Below are 26617 nucleotides of genomic sequence, written 5' to 3' on the forward strand. Positions count from 1 at the left end.
ATTCCCATCCCACACCCCTCCTCATGGATGCCCCAACCCCCTGTTGAACTTTAGGCTTTTATATATATATATATATATATATAGAGAGAGAGAGAGAGAGAGAGAGAGAGAGAGAGATCTCTCTGGGGAGGCATATATGATTTGAATAAAATTTAAAAGATTAAATTTTTTTTAATCTTTTTTTTTAAGCATTTCTCACAATATTTTTCTCAATTGTATACTGTTGTTTATGTATGCACCTCCTTTATTTTGTTTCTACAGAATGCTGAAGTTTCTGTTTTTGAAGTTAATATACGCTTTGTTGGTGGACTACTCTCAGCCTACTATCTGTCTGGAGAAGAGGTAATGAAAAGTGGCACACAGATGGGAATTACAAAGTGTCTTAAAGTTACATTTTTAAGATAAAATATGCTTTGGGGAATATATATATAGGGGGTATCCACTGAATATTCTTATTCTTATGGACCTCTAGCATACACTGAATTTTACATAATATGTACTCATTTAAATGAGCACACTGGGAAAGTCTGGCAGAACATGTCAGGAAATGGTACGCAATGCCTTTAAAAAGCCTGGCTCCATTATGTTACGTATAGTGTGATTATCACTACACATTATATGTGTCTGTGGACAAAATAAAGAGGTTTAGTGCAGTGGCAGGCTTGTGGGTGAATTTTTTTCTTTAAAAGTTATTTTAACATTTGTTTAATGTCAGCTTAATAAAAACTTTTTAAAATGAAGAAAGCTTGGCAAGTAAGATATAAAAAGTACCGTATTTAAGAAATTGAGGGGGCGAGTGAGATGCTCAGCTTTCCAGTGAGGGTCAGGCAGGCCAGTGGCCCTGCATGGAGTGCTTTGGAGCTCTTCCTGGGTGAGCTAATTCCATATCTGCAGCTCGGTGCAAAGCAGGAGTTTTTTATTGAGCTGCATTTTGTTGATAGATTAAAAAAGGATTTTTTTGTATCATTCTGATAAAGAACAGATTTTCTTGAAAGGCTTTGAACTTGGGCCTCACCTGTGATGTTGACTGTTCAGAGCTCAGGTCAAGGAAAAGCAGTCATGTATTTCAATTGCACATCACTCAGATTTGTGTTGGCCCCAGCGTTCTAGCTGGAGGAAGAGTGGATCTTACCTGGGGTAGTATTTCATGTATTTTTATGCTCCTTCAAACAGATTAAGCAGAGCAATAAATGTTTAACAAGAAAAACTGCTTTAACATTGTCCTACCTCTCAGATTCTTGGCCATAATAAAACAGCCCGCACAATCTTAACATTTTCTCTCTTTAGATTTTATTCCACCATAGAGCTTTTCAAAGTTATATAGATGGCTTCTGTATTCCCCTATTTGTCCTTTTTACAGCCTTTATTTTTTCCATCATCATTTATCCCCTCTATGTCCTCTTCCACCTCCACCTGCCCCACCCCGGCCATCACCACACTGTTGTCCATGTCCATGAGTTCTCTCTCCTTTGTCCTGCTTACATCTCAAAGTCTATTCTTCATTACGGACTTTGTCACCTTCTCAGCCAGGGTAAAGAGACCCTCTGGTACGCTATGCCTCTTCTCCTTTGCCAACCCCAAATAATTTTACTTGTCCAGTTTGGTTTAGACTGTTCTGAGCATTAAGCCAAGGAATCCATGCTTTTAAAAAGTCATACTTAAAATTACCCGATTTTATTTTAGTTAACAGATTTCTGCTTTTAGAATACTTGTCTTTGAGTATCTAGTGCCTGGGTGTTCTCATTGTTTTTCACATGGCATACTTAGGTGACCTTAGTTTTAACTTTCTTCATCATTTATGTGGAGGTGAGCTGAAATATATCTGAGCTCAAATAGAAAAATGAGGTGTACAAAGAGAAACAAATAAATGTATTTCTACCCTAAATATGCATCATGTTTAATTAGGATACCTTTTTCACTCATAACAATGTTTTAATTTTATACACATATTTATTTTTATATATATGCATATTATGGACCTATAAGTATTTACATATTATATAAATGTAATACCCACAGATACTGTAGTTCACTTATAGATAAAGTCATTTGCCTATGACCTTAAAACTATTTTTAAAATTTTTGTAGTTAGCTAAGTTAGCTAAACTTAGTAATAAACAAAGAACTACAAAGAATACATCCATTGAAAATTATTACTTGTTTAGTGGACTTGTTTTGTCCTTATTCCTGTGCAAACATTGTTTTTTATTAGATCTAGATTTTCTGTATTTTAATTTTATTATAAAAAGTTATGCAAGGTATTTTCTTTCTTACATAATTTTTCCATTTCTACGGCATACATTTTAATTTTTTTTAAATATTTTTATTGATTTCAGAGAGGAAGGGGGAGAGAGAGATAGAAACATCAATGATGAGAGAAAATCATTGATCGGCTCCACCAAGCCCGCAACCTGGGCATGTGCCCTTGACCGGAATCGAATCTGGGACCCTTCAGCCCTCAGGCAGATGCTCTATCCACTGAGCCAAACCAGCTAGGGCCATTTTCATTTTAGTTAATACGAATTCATCTTCTTAGCATAGTTTTGTCTAACTATTCCAAAAACATTTGACAGTTGGGTTGTTTTCAGTATTCTTGAATTTTGAATAATGTAGCTATAATCCGTCAAACAATTTTTATTTTCTAAAGTGGGATTGCCCGGTGAAAAGTGTCTAGTTCTGGACCCTTTCAACATCACTTCCTGCTTCTTCCCCCCAGTTACCTCATCACTGACAATTGCCTCTCATTGACCAATGCACTCAGGAAAAGTGTCTATCAGGAATGTGATTATGAAAAATTATTTTACCCCAAGCCTATGCTTGAGGTATATATCTCCATATTAAAAGGCTATATTAAGCATTCATTTTTTTAAATATGTTTTTATGTATTTCAGAGAGAGAAAGGGAGAGAGAGATAGAAACATCAATGAGAGAAAATCATTGATTGGCTGCCTCCTGCACACCCCACACTGGGAATCGAGTCCACAACCCAGGCATGTGCCTTGACCAGGAATCGAACCATGATCTCCTAGTTCATGGGTTGACACTCAACCATTGAGCCACACTGGCTGGTCTTGAGCATTAATTTAATAAAAAGAACACCAACATGCCCAAATTATAAAGAAGTTGATTTCAGATTGTTTATAAAGTTCTATACCACATACTTTTATGTAGATCAAGGTATTTGCTAAGATAATCTCAGAAAATCTATCTTCCTAAATTATCTCATAGAGGAGCTACTAAATTACCATAATTTAACATTCTGATTCATCTCTGAGGCTCAGGAGTATTTTGAGAGCATCTTATAAATCATCATCAGAAGTATATAGGCCCCCATTGTTATAAACTCAAAATTCCTGAATTTATATTGCAAAAATAGAAGAGGAAGTACCACTGATTTGTGTTATGTGCTTACAATTAGAAACACTGAACTATAATCAGGAATGCCAATGAAACTCTAAACCTATCATAAGAACAATAGGAACATTAAGTACCTATAATAAACTTTTATTTCAAGGACGTATTCATAAACTTTAAACACCCTAGTTCAGTTAAAATATCTTGTAATACTACTGGGGAAAAAAGTCAAGCCACAAAATTTTCAAAGTCTGTATAAGAAATGCAAACAACAGAAGCCCTACAGACAGGATAGAGATCAGATGAATACTAAGTAGGAATGATCAGTATGAAAGATAAGTAAAATAAATAGCATTGCTCTATTATGAGCTCAAGGGAATTCTGAGTCCTCATTGGAGACAGTAAATAGCAGCATCTGGAATATGTTCTGCACACCATTGATTTCTTTAGCTATGGCAGGACAAACCTGCCTGTATACATACTAAAAATAAGTCAGAAAAAGCTACATCCTGTGATCTTTCTTAGAAATTCACAACGCACAGAAAAACGAATTAGAATGTATTCATCTCTGTGTTTTCCATACTTATTTAACTATAACCCCTCTTCCTTTTTTTATGTAACATTTTCTACCACTGCGTTACAAATATTCCCAGAACAAATTTTGGAAAACAGCATTGTAGCATAAGAGTAACCAAAGCAGCCTGGCCAGTATAGCTCAAGTGGTTGCGTCGACCTATGAACCAAGAGGTCATGGTTAGATTCCCGGTCAGGGCACAGGCCCAAGTTGCAGGCTTGATCCCCAGTGTGGGGCATGCAGGAGGCAGCCAATCAATGATTCTTTCTCATCATTGATGTTTCTGTCTCTCTCTGCCTCTCCTTTCCTCTCTGAAATCTATAAAAATATATTAAAAAATTAAAAGAGCAACCGAAGCAAAAATGATATTGAAAATTGGAAAATGCAAAACAAGACATTGTAAGAGAAGATGATACATGTAGAAAATAGTGTGTATGAATATCCCACATATTATTATCTGTATTACCACAGAAACCAATGGCTATGTGGAGCAGAAAGTGAATTTTATAGCACATAGTGACACCACAGAATCAGAGAGAAGGCTGAAGGACAGGTTGGAACTAATAGTCTCAAGTTGCCATAGAGCATCTCTCTGGCTTGACAATCATTCTGGGACATCCTAGAGTTAATAAACATGCACTATTTTTTATACTCTTGTCAAAAACAAAGTCGCAGGAGAAAGAGTTCAATTGGCAGTTTCTGTTACATGTGGTTCCTTGGGGATCTTGGGGAATGAAACAGAGGGTGTGATAGAAGCAGTTCCGGAGAATTCGATTTCAGTATCCTGTGAAGACCAGGGATAAGGAAGTATGAATAATTCCTGAACAGCAAATTGATGCCCTATTAGAGGGTGGAGAGCATAAATGTTTGGGAGCCAAAAACGGAGAACGAATACACAGGGGTGGGCAAAAGTAAGTTATGATTATTACAAGAGCTTTATCAACTCTGTGTTTCACATACAATTGTAAGCCTACTTACGTCCACCCCTGTACAATATATTTTTTTATTGTCTAAAGTTTTACATATGTCTCCTTTTTCCCCAATTGACCCCCTCCCTCATTCCTCCCCCACCGCCTCAGTGTCTGTGTCCATTGGTTATGCTAATATGCATGCATACAAGTCCTTTGGTTGCTCTCTAACCCCCCCCCCCCCCGCTCCTCTACCATTTGTCTCTAGATCGATCTGTTCTTACAATATTAAAATAGACTACCTAACAAGCAACTCATATATAAGCATCACTTTAAATTATGAGGAAAGCAGACAAAGTTGTACTTTATTCTAAATACGTAACTCTAAATATCTACATTATGAAAAAATTACTGTATGAATAACGAAGCCTATATTTTATTAGTTAGGAAAAAAGGGACATAATAAACATCAGGACCTAAGTAGATTGTAAAATGAGAAAATGGCTGGGCTTATAAAGCATTTTTTCCCCTCCTCGTTAACGTTCTTCCTGAGAATATTTTTCTGGGAAAGAACTTGGTAACAGGAAGAACCACATGATTCATCTGTTGAGCAGTGGAGGCTTTTGCAAAGGGCACGTTTGAGTGGCGCTCCCAGCAGGAAGACGCTCACTGGTCTGTGTTTTCGGCCCAACAGCTTGAGCAAAGAGGAGAGTTGAAATGGTGATGGCCAGATAGGGCAGCGAGGCACACAGAAAACAGGCACCACCTGGGAGAAGTCACGTATCGCTTCCCTCGGTGTTGATTGCACTCCCCCCACACGCTGGGCACTGTTCTTCACCTTGAGCTATACCTGGGAATAAAAGCTCCTCGAACCCTGCCCCGTGGAGCTTCTCCTTTAGAGAGGAGATGTAACTCTCAGACACCCAAACTGGGCAACTTGGACCGACCTGTGAGAAGAAAAGATTTGTGATGTGGTTTGTCCGTGTTGTTTTGGGTCTGGCAGGATGATAAGCAGGCAGAAAACAGACTTCGAGATGTCCGTCTGAACTGGCCTTCCATAGTTTCAGCATCTGACCTCTTCGGCCAGTTCTCCACTTCAATCCTAAATAAAGACAAGATCGCGTGTCACACAGCCCCTCTCTAAACCTCCCCTGCTCCTTAGGCCTTAAAAGTTGACTTTTCTATTTGGCCTACAAAACCTTTGTAAATCTGACTTCATCCTACTGTTTCCTTCATTACTCCCCTCAGGCACTTTCCCCTCTAACTACAGTGGGCTGCCCCCCACCCCCAAAAAAATACCCTAGGCACATTGGTGTGCTTTGCCTCTGCCTATACCCTGTTCCTTCCACTTCCCCCCCCAAACCTAGATATTGCCCCTCCATGAAGCCCTCCCTGATTGCACTGCTGAAGCCACCTCCTACTCCCGCTACCTGGAGGGGTCAGGCACTTCCCTGCACTCTCTGCTTATGCTGCTGTTACACTTCGTTGTGTTTGGATCTGTGGCTCTTCTATGCCCTTGCTCCCCTTTTCCCAGTAGAATTTGTACAACTGAAAAATAAGGATGAAGTTTCTGCTGTTATTATATCAGCACTGTGTGCCTAGCCCTAGAAAATATTTAGTGTTTGTTGACTACCCTCTATTAGGTTTTCTGTGAACTCCAATAAAAAAATTCTTCCAATAATTTTAAAAGTAAAATCTGTACATTGATGACATAAAGAAGCAACTGGCCCCAAAGGCTTGAGATTGTTGGGAGGCAAAGAATGTAATAAGGGGACTGAAAATATGCCCAATCTCCAACCTCCCATATAAGCTCCTACAACTCCACCCCCTCCCCCCTACCCCCACCTCCCCCAGCCCCATAGAACAGCTTCCTGTTTATCAGTTCTGTACATGCTGGTTCTCTAAAGAGGAAGGCTTTTGAAAACCAGTGAACTAGAGATCATATCTAAATTTCAACCATTACTAAATATGGTAGGTCACTTATTGTGGACCCTTTAAGTAGAATTGACATTTAGTTAGAACATTTTCTGAAGTTTTAAACCTAAGAAGAAATTAGAAAAGGTAAGTATGAGAGGGCATATGTTTGCTTTAATTTGTGGAAGCTATCCAGCTGAAACAATTTGTTGACATATTTATGTAATTTTCTGAAAAGGAACAATGTTAATCATATCCATAAAGTGGTAATTATTGATTGTTACCTTGTTATTGTGTACTAATGTGTTTATCCTTATAGTTTTTTAAAGGTTTTGATCCTTATGTAGACTTTATTACCCTACTATTTAGCATTCATTATTGAATTTTAATGAAAGAAAGAATATGATATAAGTAATACCTAATATTTTCATTTAAAAGGTTTACTTTAGTAAAACATAATAGAGAACAGTAATTTTGCTTATACGTGTAATTAAATTACCATGTTTTCATGAGTTACAACTGTTGCATATTGAATATTTTATTATGATTTGAAATTTGTGCTTTAAAAGGGATCTAGAGCATATGGAAGTGCTTCTAAAATAATATAAAATGAAATTATTAACATTTTTTGTCCCAGAGTGAACCATAGAAATCATACTTACTCCTTAATATGTCTCTCTCTCTGTTTTACATATTCTGTATTTTAATTGACTTCGAAAGAACAGAAGTTTTATCAGCAGTAAGAACTTTACCTCATGAAAGCTTTTCTACAGTTTGCTAATAATTTCAGATCCCAAACTTATTTATGCTAATGGATAAATGGCAGAAGCTGGTCTAGCTTCTCATCCAATTGATCGACATGATAGACATAAAGGAAAGAGAAAGTAAAAAAAATAATAATAATCTGTTTCTTAATCAGATATTTCTAACCTGTTTAGTTTAGCATGGTATCTTACCCACAATAGGCAGACTACAAATTCACATCAATAAGAATAGATCTAACTTATGATGAAGTAACAACCTCAAAATCTCAGTCGTGTAGGACAATATGCTCTATACACTACTTGTTCTGCTCTCCCCACTATATGGTTTGCTCACGGCTGTGTTTCTCATCATCCTCCCTCCAGAGCCCAGATTGATGGAGCAAGCTGCCATCTGGGTCATTTTGCCAAGGCGGGACTTAGAGGGTTAGGGGAAAGGAAGTGGCAAAAGAGAATGTGGAAAATCACACACTGGCTTTTATTGCATCTATCTGAAAGCTCGCATCTCATTGGCCAGAGCAAGTCACATGGCCACCTTAACTGGGGAAGAGGATGCAGCATTAGCACCCTAAGCCCAGGAAAGACAATGAGTGAACAGTGTTAATGAGCCACAGAGTGGCCACTTAAACAAGGAGTAGCAGAAGATAGGAATTTGTGAGAGCAGACGGACTTCTGCAAGGGTCCCCAAACTGGAATCAGTCTGCAACAACTAGGAAAAAAAACTTCCAGCCTTTGCAAGCAAGAAATAAGTGGAGAGTCTTGCTTTGGGATAGGAATACACATCTTTACTAACTTCTCAAGTAAAAAGCCACTGCTCCAGCACTTGTCTACAAACTTCTGCTTCTCCAAGAAATACCTTCTGCTCTAGGCTTCCCCCCTAACTTTCCAAATGTCAAACAGTAAAAAGTTGAAAAACAGACATAAACGACCCTATAAAAAGGGATGCCTGTCACTCCACTGGAGTTGTCTGGTATGAGGGCTAATCATTCTTTGGCGGCAGCTCCTGTGTTGACCGGACATTGAGGACCTGGTGCTTTTCCTTCAACCACTTTCTCCTTTTATTTACGTGTTCCCTAGGCCAGGCACTTCTCATTTTATCAAAGCCCAATGAAAGAGATGAGGCAATATGCTTGTATTTAGAGTAATATTAAATTGTTTAATAATTCACAATGTCTGTTAAAACCAATACTTCATATCGTTTCTATTGATGTGGACTTACAATACTAGAATTTGTGTGTATTTTAAACAGAAGTTGTATTTTTCCAGGAATATTCCTGTGTAATTCTTTTTCTTTCAAATTGTGGTGTCCTTTAGAAGGGCACCATGAGGTGCCTATAACAAGGAATTTCAAATTTAATAGGGCCAGTAGAAAATTCCTCAGAATTGTGATAATTTACCATCTGGTAGGTACATTTATTTAGTGAATCAAGGCACTGCACTGGTGCTGCAGAAATAACGAACAAATATATTAATTCATTAGATTTCAACACAGCCCTATAAAGTGGTAGTAGAGCCCTAGCTGGTTTGACTCGGTGGATAGAGCACAGTCCTGCAGACTGAAGGATCGCAGGTTCGATTCTGGTCAAGGGCACATATCTCAGTTGCAAGCTCGAACCCCCAGCCCAGTTGGGGATGCGTGTGGAGGCAATCAATCAATGTGTCTCTCTCACATTGATGTTTCTCTCTCTGTGTCTCTCCCCCTCTCTTCCAGTCTCTTTAAAAAAAAAATCAATGGAAAATATTCTCAGGTGAGGATTAACAAAAAATAAAATAAAGTAAAAATTAAAAAAATAAAGTAGGAGTAGATACTGTTTTATCCTCATTTTATAGAAAAAGAAGCAGCACAGAGAGTTAAGCCAAGGGCATGGAGGTGGCAGAGCTGGGCTTCAAATGTGGGCATTCTGGCTCAAGATGCCAAGTAGCAGCTAGACATCAGGGATCTTAAAGTGGATGTAGGCCATAGGCCTGAACTCAGGAGCTAATTGATAATTGAAGGGAATGAAGTTGTCCAGAGGTTGTGTAGACTGAGAAAAGAGGATTTAACATTTAAGCACTCATGAGATGAAAGAGCTAGAAAAGGAGACTAGAAGTGGTGGTCCCAGAAAGAGGAGGAAAACCAGTAGAATGTGGTTATCATAGAAGACAAGGGAACATGGTATTTTGAAAAATGAGGAAGTATTCACTGTGTCAAAGGCTGCTGCAGGGCAAGTTGTATAAGGACTGAAACGTGTCTCTGGGATGTAGCAGTATGGCGATCACGGACGACTTTACTGAGAGTGCTTTGGGTAGAGTAACAGCACAGAATCCAAGTTGTGTGTGATTGAAGAGGAGACGGTCTTTAAGCAGGTGGGGGAGGGTGGATTCAGACGACAGATGGCATTGGGGACAGAGAGGTCCTTCTCCCATTGCAGTCTGAGAGAATGGAGGCAAGATGGGGATGATGTCAGCAACTAATTAGATTGGGTGTCAAAAAATATGAGACAGTTACCATCTCGTGGCCTGTTAACCCCACAAAGGAAGAAAAGATAGGATATCTGTCTGCTGAGACTCAGAGAGAAAACAAACTTTGGAAATGAGTGTGTAGAATTTAAAATTGTCATTCTAGATAGGGTTGGCTAGAGAAACACAGAAACACGGTAGAGTTCCTGGACAATGTCTAGATTGTTGACATCAGTCCTCCCAGGTATACGGGTATTTCTCTCTCTAGGAGCTCAGATACAAGCATATGGAAGGTGTTTGTTTGGTTTTAATTGTTTTTTGCTAGCCAGGTGTGACAAAGAAAGGCATGGATTAGCCTTTAGCAAACGTTTTATTGAAATTATAGACCATGAAATCCAAAATGAATATATATACAAAATGATAGTATGAACAAAAAGCAGTTGAGTGGTGATCAGAGAGAAAATGCACTAGTTAAATTGCCTGGAGCCTAGCTGAAGTAGAATAGGAGTGGTAGCAGTTATTTTAGCAGTTGACTAGAAGGTAAGGCTATATAAGGGGTGTATGAATAAGACATTTTAAAAATGAGGAAGTTTTGAGTGATTTCATAATTCTGGATAGCATAAAGAGGGATTTTATCAGAATCTATCAGCATGGCTGATTATGAAATACATTTTAATTGGAAAAATATAATGTAAAAGTTAGTCTTTAAAAAAATACTGTCAGTGAACCTATTTTTAATTTGCTAAGATATAATCATTGTTTATATAATATTATCAATCTGTATGAAAATATGTATTCAACAAAAGTTGCTGCTTAAACAAAAAAGAGAAAGTATTTATGCTTCATGAAATTTAAATAGAAGATTGTTGGACACACTTTCACAGCTCTACCGCCTTAAGAAATTAGTTCAGATGATGAGAGTTGGCATTAGAAATGGAAACAAAATGCATATTAGCTACTTAGTTGGATTTTATGCAACTAATATACCTATGCAGAGCTGTTTCTTTTAAACTATAACTAGATGAAATTTACATAAATAAATGTAGTAAGTTTGATCCTGGTGAGATGAAATATGAATTTGTTTTGGATTCACTTTAAAAATTAAATCTTACCTAGTATAGCTCATTTGATTTATAAATACATGCTTGGTTAAAATTTTTAAAGTTTAGGAATTAGGTACTATCTTAATCCATTTGGGCTGCTGTAACAGAATACCATGGATTGGATGGATTATGAAAAGCCAACATTTACTTCTCAATGTTCTGGAGTCTGAGCAGTCCAAGGTCAATGTGCCAGAAGACTCAGAGTCTGGTGAGAACCCACTTTCTAGTTCACAGACGGCCATCTTCTCCGTGTGACAGAAGGGGTGAGGGAGTGCTCTGGGGTCTCTTTTAAGGCACTAATTCCATTCATGAGGCCTCCACCTCATGACCTAATCACCTCCAAAGAATCTACCCCAAATATCATAACATTGAGGATTAGGAGTTAACATGTGAATGAGGGGTGGGGGGGTGGGGGGACACATTCAATGTGTAGCAGGTGCCTTGTAAAGTAAGTCCTCTAAAGATTTCATTTACAAGCTTTCTTGTTAACTTTTTATGATGTAGATTTATACTATAAGTATTTTTTAAAGAATTTCTCTTTTTTCTTTTTATTTAATATATTTTTATTGATTTCAGAGAGGAAGAGAGAGATGGAAATATCAATGATGAGAGAGAATCATTGATCAGCTGCCTCCTGCCGCCCCCTACTGGGGATCGAGCCTGCAACCTGGGCATGTGCCCTTGACTAGAATTGAACCCGGGACCTTTCAGTCTGCAGGCCAACGCTCTATCCACTGAGCCAAACTGGCTTACGGGTAAAGTATTTTCCTTTAAAACATTTTAGAAAATAGTTCATTGACAAATTTTAGGGTTAACCATTCTAATAACTGAACATATTTCTGCTCCATTATGAAGTGTTTCTCCAAGCAAGCTCTGCTGATATGCCACCATTAATTCTGCATTAAAAAGCAAACAGCTTATTTTATAAGTTAGCTGAAAATGCTTTTACATTGATGATAACACCCAAGCCTTGAGGGTGATGTTTGTTTGTAACTTAATAACTGATCTTTGTTTTAATTTGAAGTATCCAATTTCTCTGAAGCAGTACAAATAGTGATTAATTCTAGAATTCCCTCTAAAAAATGAGGGAATTCAAGAAGTTTAATAGTATAGGCATAGGCTACAAGAATTTTTTCAGCTCTTTAATCTAAAGACTTGTTTTGTTTTCCGTTTTTGCCATTACGTAGGTTCGGGTTAGACCAGAGAAGCAGAAGAGGTTGTCACCTTTGTGTTATAAGTCCTACTTGTTTAATGTATTTATTTGTTCAGTATTAACAGATTTTTTAAAGTTCCTGATATAATAATAAGGATAACTGCTCTAATTTATAGATCATTACTGACTGCTGTGTTTCAGTTCTTATATATGACTTGGTATAATAATTATTAAATCGTGGCTTCTTACTGTAGTCCTCTCTCAGGAGCTTCCTCTAGTCAGCTTATGTACACTTTCTATTTAACTTAGGCTTAACGGTTAACTCAGATAACAACTATAGCATCTGTGTGTTTCCGCTGTCTAATCTTTATGACTAGCTAATGCTATCTAATGCTTTATGGCAAGGCTTACAATTATACTAATCCTAAGTTTCATTCTGAAGAATTAGTTATCTTGGATCTTAAAGGTCTGTTGTCAATTATTAACATATATAGTTGCTTATGATTCATCCCTTCATTCAGCACATATTATGTGCCATCTGTGATGATTTTGAGCATCTATTATGTGCCAGACTATGTTCTTGTCTCTGGAGGATTCAGCGATAAATTAAAGGCCCCTCTCTCACAAAATGAGGTAAAATGCTAAGTTTACAGGACAATTTCAGATAGTGATAAGTGCTGTGAAGAAAATACAATATACTCACGTGATAGAGAGTGAAGGGGAGGTGGGGAGGGAGATGCAAAGGACTCTCTAAATCAAATGGGAGTCAGGGTCTGAATGACAACATTGAAGAGCTGGAGAAATAGCATTCTAACCATAGGCACCTGAGAGTTCTGAGTAGATTGTCTTTCCTTTGGGATGAAGAAGAGGAGGAGGAGGACGAGGGCAGTAGGGGTGATGATGATGGTGGTAGGTAATAGGGCTGTTTTTTGAGGGTTTGCTGTGTGCCAGGTGTACAGTATCAGTGCTGGGCTGCGAATTTGCATAATCTTCCTGTGGTGGATCCACCGAAGCTCTGTGCAGCTGATTCTTGACACACATGGGAAGCCACCGAACTGCTGTCAGACCCTTTCTGCCCGCTGCGTGATCCTGCCCACGTGTTATTCCCAAAATGGAAGTTACCAGTATTAGAACCACCATCTTTCTTTTTTACTTGCTCCTTAGCTCAATATCTAAGCCTCATATAGTATGCTAGCAACCATCTTCTATAACCCATGAAATCTTCCACTTCTCGCAACAAAGAATAATTAAGGTATGAAAACTAAACCAATATGTTCATCACACTTGTGGGTTTGTAACAGCTTTTTATTCAAGTTGTACTTGAAATTATTTATTTATTGCATTCGGGCCTTTTTTTTTTTTTTTTTTTTTTTCAAAATAGAGACAAAGTTGTCCTTGAATTTTCCCAAATAATTCTTTAAGTTGTAAGCATTCTCATTTTTCTTCTCCATGTTTTTATCGTTCATTCCCTCACACTATTCATCAGTAGAATAAAATGTTTCTCATTGTCCACTGAGTACATGTAGCAAAAATCTTACATTTTATATATATATATATATATATATATATATATATATATCCGTGTGATTTTAGCATTCATTTCTATTTTTTTCTGAGTTAGTATCTGGTACAGTTCAAAATGTTGATAAAATTCATATCTATGTTGTGGTGTAACACTTCAGTGATTAAGGTATACATTCAACTTCTTTGTAAGTAAGGCATATTGAAGACAATGGTAATTGAGAATACTGATGTAGATGTGCACAATTTAGAAAAAAAGAATAGTATTTTCAATTTAGAATCATATTTTCTGATAAAGAAATATGAAGGAAAATTATAGTACCCTGTTACTTCAATGAAACTAAAATTGTTTGGCTTTATTAACAGACATAAATTGTGAAGGTTTACCAATGCAATTGGAATGCTTTTATGTAATTAGAGAATTCCAAAAAGCACTTAGAAATAGCTTGTAAATCTACCATATGTGGACAGCACTTTAATAAATTTCGCCTAACTGGGGGAAAAAAATTTGGAATCCAGTTGCCTATTTGCTCTTTATATTATATTTATTTAGACAAAAAGAGGAAAGAAAACTCATTTATTGTCATATAAAAGTAATTGTAAAAAATGATTAAAATATCTACTTATCATAGTCTTTAACCTTTGAAATGAGCCAACATTTTATGGTATGTTTTTCCTCAATCATTAATTGCTGTCAAAAAACAAGACTCAAAACCAGGGTGCCTAAGATTACACCAAGGTTTGACCCAGTGACCCAGCATGCGGCCATGAGATTTTCCTAGGGGTCTGTCCCATTTTGGGATTTCAAGATGTCACCTCAAATAATGGAGTTTAATTAGTCCTCAGGTAAATGGGCAGTTCCCATACTTTCAAATACTGTATTGCCAAACTCGTTTCACCTCTGCCTTGTGTTGCACATCCCACTAGTTTTATCCACTCAATGCACCCCCCACCCCCAATGTTCAAAGAGATTCAGAATAGTCATTTACTCTCTTTATAAATACTCAAAATACCAACACTTTGACTCCTCCTGCTCCCCCCCTTTTTTTTTTTCCATCAAATTAGCAAAGACTAATAACCATGTGAATAGCCAATTTGGTGAGAGTAGGGCAAAAATTTACTCAGACATTGCTGAAGGGAGTGTAATTTGATACAAGTAGTCTGAAAAGTACTATGTGTATAAGAAGATCCTAATAAAGTTATTTATTTAGCGCCAGTTATTCTGCATTAGGGAATCTATTAAAAAGAAATCATCGGCTGAAACTGGTTTGGCTCAGTGGATAGAGCGTCGGCCTGCGGACTGAAAGGTCCCAGGTTCGATTCCGGTTAGGGGCATGTACCTTGGTTGCGGGCACATCCCCAGTAGGGGTTGTGCAGGAGGCAGCTGATCAATGTTTCTCTCTCATCGATGTTTCTAACTCTTTATCCCTCTCTCTTCCTCTCTGTGAAAAATCAATAAAATATATTAAAAAAAAAAAAGAAATCATCGAAAATGTAATCACATTATACCTAAAGAAGTTAATGGATATATCTTATAGACTCAGGAAATCAGAGGAGACATCGCAAATGCCCAGCAGGAGAGAATGGTGGAGCAGATCATGGAGCGCCCACATAATGGCATATAGTGCAACCATTACATTTCATGCTTGTTCATTTACATAGTGGCATGGACAGTATTGATGTCATAAATTAAGCAAGATACAAATGTTCATGTGTAATGTAACTTCAGCTATGGAAAACAGAGAGAATAATTGCATAGAAACTCTTTTCTAGATATAAATTGTATTTACTTTGATCTTTTCCTCCTGTCTTTTGTTTTTCTATATTTACCAGATTTTTCATAGTGAACCAGTAATATCATATGATCAGAAGATTATCAAGGGGAAATTGCAATACCCCTAGAAAAAAAGTCATTACCAAACTTTTGTCCCTAGACTTACTCAGGATTCGGTTCTAGCCTGTCTTTAGATTTAAATTTTTTAAACGTTTCTTACAGGAATCTGGGTGTAAAGTCTTGAAAGTCATCTTCCCTCTCCACACCCCCCCCCCCCGCCCCAACATTTCTTCATAAAGAAAATGACCTTTATTCAGCAATAATTGAATTTAACTTCTTTACAGCCAATTTATAGATGGCCATTTCAGATGGTAGTTAATTACAACAGCATCTACTAGATGTTAATAATATCCTCAGTTCACATGGAAATGGAATTGAAACAAAGCTTAAGTAAACAGATTGGTCCTAAATCCTTACACAGTCTCAGATCCAACTACAAAGGCTAATTATACAAACAATATTTCTTTTGTTAAACACACACAAATCAATCCAAACTGTCATACAAATTAGTACGCACAGCATTTCATATTTAAAAAAGAATATGTGCATTGGAAATTTCTTTGTATTTTCTGTTATCAACCATTTAAAAAGCAAAAGAGTAGAATTATTTGCGATGAGTGTATAGATTCAATAGAGTTTATTTTTATTACTAACAGAAGGAAATCCGGGAATACTGAAGCACTTGGCACAATCTGTGACTTTGTCTTTCTTCTAATTAAGAGAAGGTATTCGGGAAGACATAGCAGAGAACCTTTTTCTGTTGTTACAGCAGTAAATATCCTTTATGGAACTTCAAAAGCAAGGCATGCTTGCTTGAGGAAGAAGAAAGTAAGAGAAAAGCTGTTCAGTGATGAGCCAGGGAGAAAGAAAACTTGGAGAGATTAAGGAGGTAACTATGTAAGGAAAGCATACAGTCTACCAGACTTGAGGCTTCTTGAGGCTTCTCAAATCAAAATACAGATTCACTTTGTGATGGAAACTCAAAGTAATTAGAAACTGTATTATTTTACTTTATTTTTTAAAACTCAAAGCAAATTTGATGATATGACTTCATGATATGAATTGATAGATCTTGGTTATGGGTATACAGGTATTAGAAATTTCTGTATTTTTGAAACGCAATTTTAAAAAATGTTTGAAGGAATCTCTAGATGTGACGAAAAGCCAACAGTGTCTTGTTTCATTTTACTCCCTCCTTACCCTACTCCAGTTATGGGATATTAGCTACTTGTCTGAGATCCTGTAATTGGAATAAACTTTCCTGTAATGATCTGAGGCTCTTATTACTTACAATTGTGCTTCTAAGGGAAATTATCAAATTTTGAGCCTACAGGTAAAACATTTGTAAATAGGGGGCTACTTTAACTATTCATTGTATTAGAGACATCAACCTAATGAACATAAACTCTTACTGAATGAAAGAGCACTGCTCTTAGAATCTGGAATTCTAGCTTCTCAGACCCTGTTAGGTTGCTGACTCACTGCATTACTTTGAGCAAGTCATTTTATCACTTGCAGGTTTTTTTTTCTTTAATTGAAAATAATGGGATGTGAAATAAATATCTTTTAAACATCCTCTAAATCCAGTATTCTCAAACTGTGATATACTGATTATCAAGTGCACACAATGTTACAAATTGGAGGAAGAGTGTGGTGAGAGAAGTTTTCTTCCCATAACTCAAAACTTCTTAACCCATTTTGGGGCATAAATACTGCGACTCCTTCTGGTGAAATGTAGAATTGTGCTTTGTGCTTTACCATGCTTTAGTCATCCAGATAAGCAAATACCTGGGAATGAAAAAGAAGTAGGAAAGTTGATCCCCTAGAAAAACCGTGGAAGAGGGATGTTAAGAAGTAGAGAAGTACTGAAAAGAAAACAATAAACTGCTGTAGACACAGAATAATTAGGAACCTGCACTGATTCTTTACTGATGGAGTAGCCACAGTCTTAACTCCTTCCTTACCCAAAACTTGAATGTAGAGTGCTGTCCACTATAAACCCATTTCCCATTTTAATGACAAACTCAAGGGGAATTGTGACAGTGGTAGCAAAAATGAGAAATAAGGATTTTTATATCCAGCAAAACCAACTTTCAGGTATAAAGGAAACGGGCAAACTTTTGCCAGCATGTAAGAACTTAGGGAATATTGTTTCCAGGAACTTTTCTCGATGAATCAATCTACCGGAGAAAAAGCTTCAGACAACCAAAATACCAGACATTGTACGATTCAGTCTTAACAAAGTTGTATATAAATCTTCTTGACGCTATTAATATAAACCATGTCTCATTTTATAAATGTTGTCCATTTCATTATTCCAAATGTACAGTATTAGCAGAGTTCTCACTGTTGAAAATAGTTGTTTTATTTTTTCTTTAATGTTTTAAACCTTGTATGATTAGTCCTATGCTAAAACAGGAAGGATTATTTTATCTCTGAACTACCACAGATAAAAACACAAGAGTTACTTTACATGTAAATGATCCTTTAAAATTAAATACTATTGTGTGCTGATTTGCAAAAGAGTCTGTATGAAGAGAGGCAAGACTAATAAATGCTGTGTTGTGAACTAATAATTAAATTCTTAATGTGGTCTGAAGTACTCACAGGAGGTTCGTTCTTGGCCTCATAAATTTGACCGTATCTTTCCATTCTAACACTATTAAGTGACTTAGAGACATGACTTAACAATAAAATAAGCTCCAAAGCCACAGTGGCAAGCACGGAAGGCTGAAATTATGCAGTCATGACTGCCATTCATTTAGGAATTGGCTGTCCAATTTGCTCTTAAATATCGGGCACACAGCAAATGGAGAGTTGGCTGTTAAACTGCAAATTCAGCATCAGTGGCTTTCTATCTCTTGTGCTGTTTGCTAAATTTAAAGATTATTACAGATTTTTGCTGGATTCACTGCAGGAACAGTATACTGCCTATTGTAATATATAAGTACTGTATTTTGATTAAAGTATTGTTTCCCACCCACTTAGTTCCCATTCTTTGAATTACCTGAGTCCGACTTCTGAGAAGTTGAGTGCTTCTCAAACTTTGGAGTGTGTCAGAATCCCCAGGAAGGCTTGTTAAAACAGACCTGTGGCTCCCACTCTCAGGGTTTCTGATTCTGCAGCTCTGGGTAAGGCCCTGATCATTTACATTTCTCACACGTTCCCAGCTGCTGCTGGTATGAGAACCACACTTTGAGAACCGCTGACTAGTATCACGAAACCCACCTCTTGAAATCAACAGGGTTCATGTTTTTAAAGATAAACTAAAAAAAAAATAGACATTTGGCAATCACCATTGTTTAGGAAACCGTACCCTAATGTACTAAGCCAGTGGCGGCAAACCGCGGCTCGGGAGCCACATGCGGCTCTTTGGCCCCTTGAGTGTGGCTCTTCCACAAAATACCACGGCTAGGGCGAGTCTATTTTGAAGAAGTGGCGTTAGAAGAAGTTTAAGTTTAAAAAATTTGGCTCTCAAAAGAAGTTTCAATCGTTGTCCTGTTGATATTTGGCTCTGCTGACTAATGAGTTTGCCGACCATTGTACTAAGTCAAGAATTGAGGAAAACATTTCCTCTATTGGGAATCATAACAATCTCCTTCCCTAACATCTGACGCGCATTGTCTCCAATGCAGCACAAGCTATTTGGTGTTGCATTTACATTATAGAAAACTCCAGTTAAATAAAGCAAATAGAAGAGCCCTCTCATAATCCCTGAAGAATCTGTGACACAAATTTCTATCATTAGTACCTAACAAAGGTTTTAAAGGTTTTTTGAAATCTTATTTCCTCAAAGTCTAAGATCCATGTTGGACTTGGCCAGAATTTATTTTCTTATAACAGGCCCTTGAAAAAAAGATAGTTGCTTTTTCTCATGGTTCTCAGTCATTTGTCTTCAACAGTTCTATCTTGTAGTGACTAAAATTAGGAGCAAGGGAACAATACCCCATTCTCATTCTATTTTGTTAGCAGAGGAAATTTTCAGTCTTCATCTCAAATTTTCACCTAGTGCATTGCCTTTTATTTAGTGTTAGAAGAACTTGAGTCCATTTCTTTGGCACCTTGATCCGTGGACTCTCCTGTGTTTATTTCCCTTTTATCCTGCATTGCCATGTTTCCCCCACTGTGCTTTGCCTCAGAACTTGGAATCTTACTTTTTTTTCAGGTTTATTAAGATATAATTGACTTATAAGATGTACAGTAGGTGGTGATTTGATACACTTAAGATTAATAACCACAGTAGCATTAGTTAACACCTCCATCTCTTGTGCTGTTTGCTAAATTTAAAGATTATTACAGACTTTTGCATAATTACTACTTCTATTTTGTGGTGAGACCATGTAAGATCTCTCTTAGCATCTTTCAAGAATGTGATACAGTATTGTTATTAACTATAGCCACCGTGCTTGCTGCACATTAGATCATCAGAACTTATTCATCTTATAACTGGAAGTTTGTACCCTTTGATCAACATCTCATTTCCCCCACCGCTACCCCACTTCAGCCCCTGGCAGCCACCGTTCCACTCTGTTTCTATGAGTTCAGCTTTTTTAGATTCCACATATGTGATAGTATATAGTACTAGAGGCCCAGTGCATGAATTCGTGCACCAGTGGGATCCTTCAGCCTGGCCTGCGGGATCAGGCTGAAACCAGCTCTCCAACATCCCCTGAGGGGTCCCGGATTGCAAGAGGATGCACGCCAGACTGAGGGACCCAACCAGTGCATAATCAGGGCCAGGAAGGGACACAGGAGATTGGCCAGCCAAGAAGGGAGCTTGGGAGGGCTCCAGAGCGTGTCCGGCCCATCTCAGTCCCAATCTGCCAGACCTCAGCAGCAAGCTATCCTACCAGTCGGAGCATCTGCCCCCTGGTGGTCAGTGCACGTCATAGTGAGCAGTTGAGCAGCCTTAGCGTATCATTAGCATATTCTGCTTTTATTGGTTGAATGGTAGACTGGACACTTAGCATATCAGGCTTTTATTATATAGGATTTGTCTTCCTCTGTCCATGGGTTTTACTTTTTTTTAAACACACAGTGCTGCTATCTGGGTCTTTCTATTAGAGCTTGTTCTTTTGAGCAGATCTAATAGATCAGTTTCTCAGCTACTAAAGGTGATTCCCACCTGAATGATAAGATATCCACCAGTCACAGAAGAAAAGATGTACACCTGATGTGCATAGATCATATTGGGGGAAGCCTGCTTTATCTGAAGCTGAGTTTACCATTTTCAAATACACGTAAATGATAACTTTCTCTACAGTTTTACACAATCTTCTTTCTCCATCTCTGTGATGCTGTGGCCAATTTTACATGGTCAGGCATCATGATGGCGAGGATTTGCCTGGTTACATCGTGCAGCACTCACAACAATATTTTATCCATCTTCGTTTTTTGTTTTTTGTTTTTAGAGGAGAAATGGAAGTTATTACTTCATTCTTTCCTGTGTATCATAAAATACTACTCTGTGGATGTTTCTCCACTGTTCCACTTCAAAAACAAGTATTATTATGAGTCATTGACCACAGCCGTCTTGTTTACTTACATATTCCAAGTGCCTCTTGCAACTTGGCATGTAGGACATAGGCACTCAATAAATATTTGTTGAGTAAGTGAAATGACATTTTTAAAAGGTCAGAATTATAAAAGAAGTTCCTTCTTAAAAGTTTATAAATGAGGAAGTTTAAACTATGTTAAAGTGTGTGTGTGTGTCTAATAGCTTTAAAAAGTGTTCAGATAGTGCAAGAGTGGCCACAATGGATGAGATGTTATATGTCCTGTTGGTTAATATTTGTTTGTATTTTACAGAGAAAATGCCTCTCTAATTATTTCACTTTTACATTTTCAAAACTCTAATAGAAAAGTATTGAGTTATGTGACATTTTGATATTCTGATGGTGATTGCTATTAATATAAGGCATTGTTTCATTGAATTATTTCTGGTGCTGTAAGAATATAACTGATCTACTAAAAGCAGATATAGTGTTGTCATGAAATAGTATATATGAAAATATTTTAAAACTTCTTAATTTAAATGAAAAATATTTAAGATGCTTTCCATCACGGTAACAATCCAGGGATTGGCAAAGTACCAACACACATTCATTTACATTTTGTCTGTGGCTGCTTTGACCCTGCAACTATAGTTAGTGAATGAGTCAATGAATCAACGAATGCCCTCTGACCAGAAATTCCACTTTCAAACATTTACCCTGAAGAAAGTCATGTGTACAAATAAATATGCACAGGGATGTTCATACCACTGCTGTTTGTAATATCAAAGCAATGGAAACCCAAGAGTCAAATAATAAGGGACTGGCTACATTGTAGTCCTTTACAGAAAGTCTTTGCTAAGCTCTGACATAGTGTTGTATTTAATGTAGATTCAGTTGCTGGAATGGATTTAAAACATTACAACATAACCGGAACCGGTTTGGCTCAGTGGATAGAGCGTCGGCGTGCGGACTCAAGGGTCCCAGCTTCGATTCCGGTCAAGGGCATGTACCTTGGTTGCGGGCACATCCCCAGTAGGGGGTGTGCAAGAGGCAGCTGATCAATGTTTCTCTCTCATCAATGTTTCTAACTCTATATCCCTCTCTCTTCCTCTCTGTAAAAAATCAATAAAATATATTTTAAAAAAAATAAAAAAATAATAATAAAACATTACAACATAGTACCTATGGAATGATACCGTTTTTCTAAAAAAAAAAAAAAAATGCAGTCAATACTATTTAAAAGAATAGATGCTTAAGATGTTAACAATAGTGTGTTTGGGTGTATAGGATTAATGATGTTCTATAATTTTTGTTTATTTGACAATTTTATGGTTTTTTAATAATGAGAATATGTCCGTTGAATAATGAGAAAATTTTAATTTGGGTGTGGGAAAAAAGAACAGGAAAAAGAGAACCTCTCAGAATTCTAAGGTGCAAAGATATTTTTCTTCATTTTGTAAATAAAGAAACCGAGACTAAGAGAGGTCAGTCAACTTGCCAAGGGGAACAACCATGAGAACAGTTGCACTGCTCCCAAATTTTCTGTCCAGCAGCATCACCACTTAATAATTTAAAATGTTCACCCATCAGCTGACATAAAATTTTGAACTCTATGCCCAGAGGTACTTAGAGGAATCAGTGTAATCCTATATAATAAAAGGCTAATATGCAAATCTGAATGGCGAAACGACCAGTTGCTATGACGAGCACTGACCACCAGAGGGTAGATGCTCAACCCAAGAGCTGCCCCCTGGTGGTCAGTGCATTCCCACAGGGGGAGCACCCCTCAGCCAGAAGCCAGGCTCACAGCTGGTGAGCGCAGCATCGGTGGCGGGAGCCTCTCCCACCTCTGAGGCAGCGCTAAGGATGTCCCATTGACGGCTTAGGCCCACTCCCCCCGGGCCTAAACCATCAGCCAGATATCTGCCGAGGGATCCCAGAATGCAAGGGGGCCCAGGCTGGTCTGAGGGACCCCCCCCCCAAAGTGCACAAATTTCATGCACCAGGCCTCTAGTATATAATAAAGGAGATATGCAGAAATCAAAAACCACCAGTTTGCCCTAGCCAGTTTGGCTCAGTGGATAGAGCATCAGCCTGCCGACTGAAGGATCTTGGGTTCGATTCTGGTTAAGGGCATGTACCTCATTGCAGACTTGATCCTCTGGGGCATGTACTGGAGGCAACCAATCGTTGTGGCTCTCGAACACCAATGTTTCTCTCTGTCTCTCCCCCTCCCTTCCACTCTCCCTAAAAATCAATGAAAAAATATCCTCGGGTGAGGATTAACAACAACATTTACAAAACCAAACCCACCAGCTTAATGGTATTAGATGCACAACCAGATAGGTTTCCATTTATTTGAACAACAACAACAAAAAGATTAATTTACATTTTGCCTTTTTTTTTTTTCAAAAAAGAAAAGCCTATGTAGATATGGCTATTTAGTTTATTTTGTAAATCTGCAAACTATTACCGATAAATAATATACTGATTCACTGCTTTTTCATACCTATAGAGTTCACAGTTCAAGTTATGTCATCTGACACAAAAAGGGCACATTTCCTGAAGTTTTTTCGCTTCCCAAAAGGTAGATACTTCAGGCCCTGGTACAGACAACTGTTTACAAAATTACTCCAACTTAGAAGGGGAGCAACAGTGAGTCATCTTCACTGTAATCAGCTGACAGCTAATCACCGGAAGAAAGAGCAGGACCATAGAATGCAGACATGAAAAAGCTCAGCAGCTTTTGGTCCATTGGTATGGACAAAAAATGCTAACATCTTTCAGTTATTCCTGAGGAAACCACTGTCTTGTAGCAAAGAACAATGAAGATGATAGCTATTGTTATAGCTCTTTAAAAAGCACTTGTGCATTTAATCACATTTAAATATCCTGTGATTTGGGAGGATGATTCCCTATTCATATACCTAGAAACTGAGGCACAAAGCGGGTGAAGTGAATGTTCAAGATAATACAGCCCAGGCAGCTGATGGCGGGGCCCCAACTCCAAGTCTGCGTGTGATACTAATGCTGAGTCACCAAGACAGGATCCCTGTACATGTCACTAAATCAAAAGAACTAAACAAGTTTTTTAAATCAATGCAAAGAAAAAGGTTAAACTATAAACATTTTAATACTCTTTAGCAGTGAGATTAGGGATCTGGGACAATTCACTAATAGAATGCTTCATAACCCAAAAATGCCCGGGAATCATAATATACTTGCATAGATGAGGCTATTATTTTCTTCCTCTTATCTTTCTAATGAACAAAGGTTTCCCAAGTCCAAATTTTGTATATTGCAAGTGGTTTGTGCTGTTTACCTGCAAGTGTAATAATAAACAGAACACTCCCTATTTTAACGCTGTGATATCACATATTAACAAGCTCTATGTGGTGGATTTCACAAATTATGTTAGAAGTCATAGCTAGATAGGGTACATGCTTTCATAATTCCTGTGTCTTTAGCAGGCATGGTTTATTTTAAAATGTTTTCTTTTTGGTATGAAATGTGGGTTCAGAAACTAGTTGGCATACTTATCTAATGTTAAATGTTATTAACAATATACTGCATATTTTTCAGAACATCATGTTGGTAACTTGCCCATTTTTTAAACATAAATTGAGATAAAATGAGCAGCTCAACAACTCATTTTTAAGCTTTGTGTAATGGTTTGGACTGTTTTGCTGTTATTTACTGGTGTTAAAGCATCTACGATAACACAATGTGGGGAACACCTCAGACTAATTCTAAGCACAGGAGCTAAATAGCCTTTCCTCTCCTTTTTCTGTACACTTTTAGCTTCCATATGGAATGCATGTTAGAGGAGGGACATATAATTTTCTATCATCATACTATATTATTTTTCCCAGCTTCCCCCTCTGCACCATTTATCTCTACAACAAACTTTGTTCTTTGGGAGACACTTTCTTGAAGGACCCTAATTATTTCTCAAGCTATTTTCTCTGTCAGACCTCCAGTATAATTTCTTGGTGTTGTCACTTATGTATCTTTGCCCCTTATCTCTCAGGAAAGTTCCATAACCGATAAGAAGTGAAGTTACCCATCTTCATGGTGCAGAACTAGTGAGCAGCAGGTCCGAACTTGAACTTGGGCCTCCTGACTCCCTGTTCAGTGTGTCTGTTACCACCTTGATGCTAACTTCTGCTCAGGGAAAACACAAACAATTTCCAGGTGTAGGTAGCATTGGTTTCTGCATACCTGGATACTGGTGATGTCTACCTTGAACAACAGCCTGAAAATTTCCCCAGTTTCCTCTTCATTTTTCATCTTGCTCTCTTAACTTTAGAAAATCTTGCCAACTCAGGAACCAGGGAATGAATTCAGACCCTCAGGGAAAAAAAATCAGTGTTCATTTATCAACATTTATTCTTTGTGAGTGAGGGATAGCATAAAAGCAAACTTTAAAAAAATTAACTTGCTATTAATTTTTTCATGAAAATAAATATCTTTTATAAAGATAGTTAAGTCTAAAATACCTATTCATGACCTAGACTGTTTGGCTCAGTGGACAGAGCATTGGTCTGCGGACTGAAGGGTCCTGAATTTGATTCTGGTCAAGGGCACATGCCCGGGTTGTGGGCTCAATCTCCAGTAGGGGGCCTGCATGAGGCAGCCAATCAGTGATTCTCTCTCATCATTGATATTTTCTATTCTTTCTCTCCCTCCCCTTTCCTCTCTGAAATCAATAAAAATCTTTTTTAAAAATAAATAAATAATTAAATAAAATGCCTATTCACTACTGCATTCTGCATCTAGATTTATAAAGTATAAGAAGTAGTATTCTTCTTGCTTTTAAACTTTGTGCTTTCATAGATTAGAAACTCAAGTCAAGGGTACAATTAAATTGTTTCTTCTTTTCTTTTTTTAATATATATGTGTGTATATATATATATGTATATATGTATATATATACACATATATACATATATACATGTATATATGTGTGTATATATATATTGTTTCTTCTTAAGTTTCAACTCAAGGTTACTGGCAGGTTAGCATGCATATCCTTTATGTTTTGAATAAACAAGTTGAGGAGATCTTAGTGCTTTAATTTTTCAGAAAAGTGAAGGACACTCTCTTCATCTAATTGCCTAAAAGCTAAAGACTGAATTGTACTGAATCACAGGGAAGAAAAACAAAACAATTGACAAAAGTGTTCATCTAATTAAAACCTATCAACTTGAAAAAAAATGAAGTTCATAATGCAATTTGAGAAATAAAACAAATAAATATTTAATTTTAAAAATTTCAGTTGGGATTTTAATTAATTAGAGTGAAAATGCAAAGATTAAAAATAGGCAGCAAAGTGAGGGTGTGCACACATACCCATACAAGGGACTCACAGGGGGCGTCCCTCTACATCAAAGGAGTTGCAGGTATCTGAGGTGGCGTGGACCCAGCACTCACTTGGCTGTAGCTGCCATCATACCACCCCCTGTGACAGCACTGAACTAGAAGAAAGCCTCTCTGAACCTTAGTTTCCTCAACTGTAAACCAAGATTAGGGGAATAGTGGACCTTGGCTGTCTCTTCGAG

At 37.4% G+C, this 26617-nt stretch overlaps 1 protein-coding gene across 3 annotated transcripts in view; it reads left to right on the top strand.

Moving 5' to 3' along the window:
- MAN1A1 (mannosidase alpha class 1A member 1) overlaps positions 1–26617 on the top strand; it is a 153588-nt gene that overhangs the window by 61436 nt on the left and 65535 nt on the right. For all 3 annotated transcript variants that reach the window (XM_054722268.1, XM_054722267.1, XM_008140627.3), the window contains one exon: positions 262–342. In XM_054722268.1, coding sequence (XP_054578243.1) covers positions 262–342 — 81 coding nt within the window. The remainder of the gene's footprint in view (positions 1–261; positions 343–26617) is intronic.

Source organism: Eptesicus fuscus, chromosome 10 (genome assembly GCF_027574615.1).
Source record: "Eptesicus fuscus isolate TK198812 chromosome 10, DD_ASM_mEF_20220401, whole genome shotgun sequence".
In the NCBI taxonomy this organism is placed as follows: domain Eukaryota; kingdom Metazoa; phylum Chordata; class Mammalia; order Chiroptera; family Vespertilionidae; genus Eptesicus; species Eptesicus fuscus.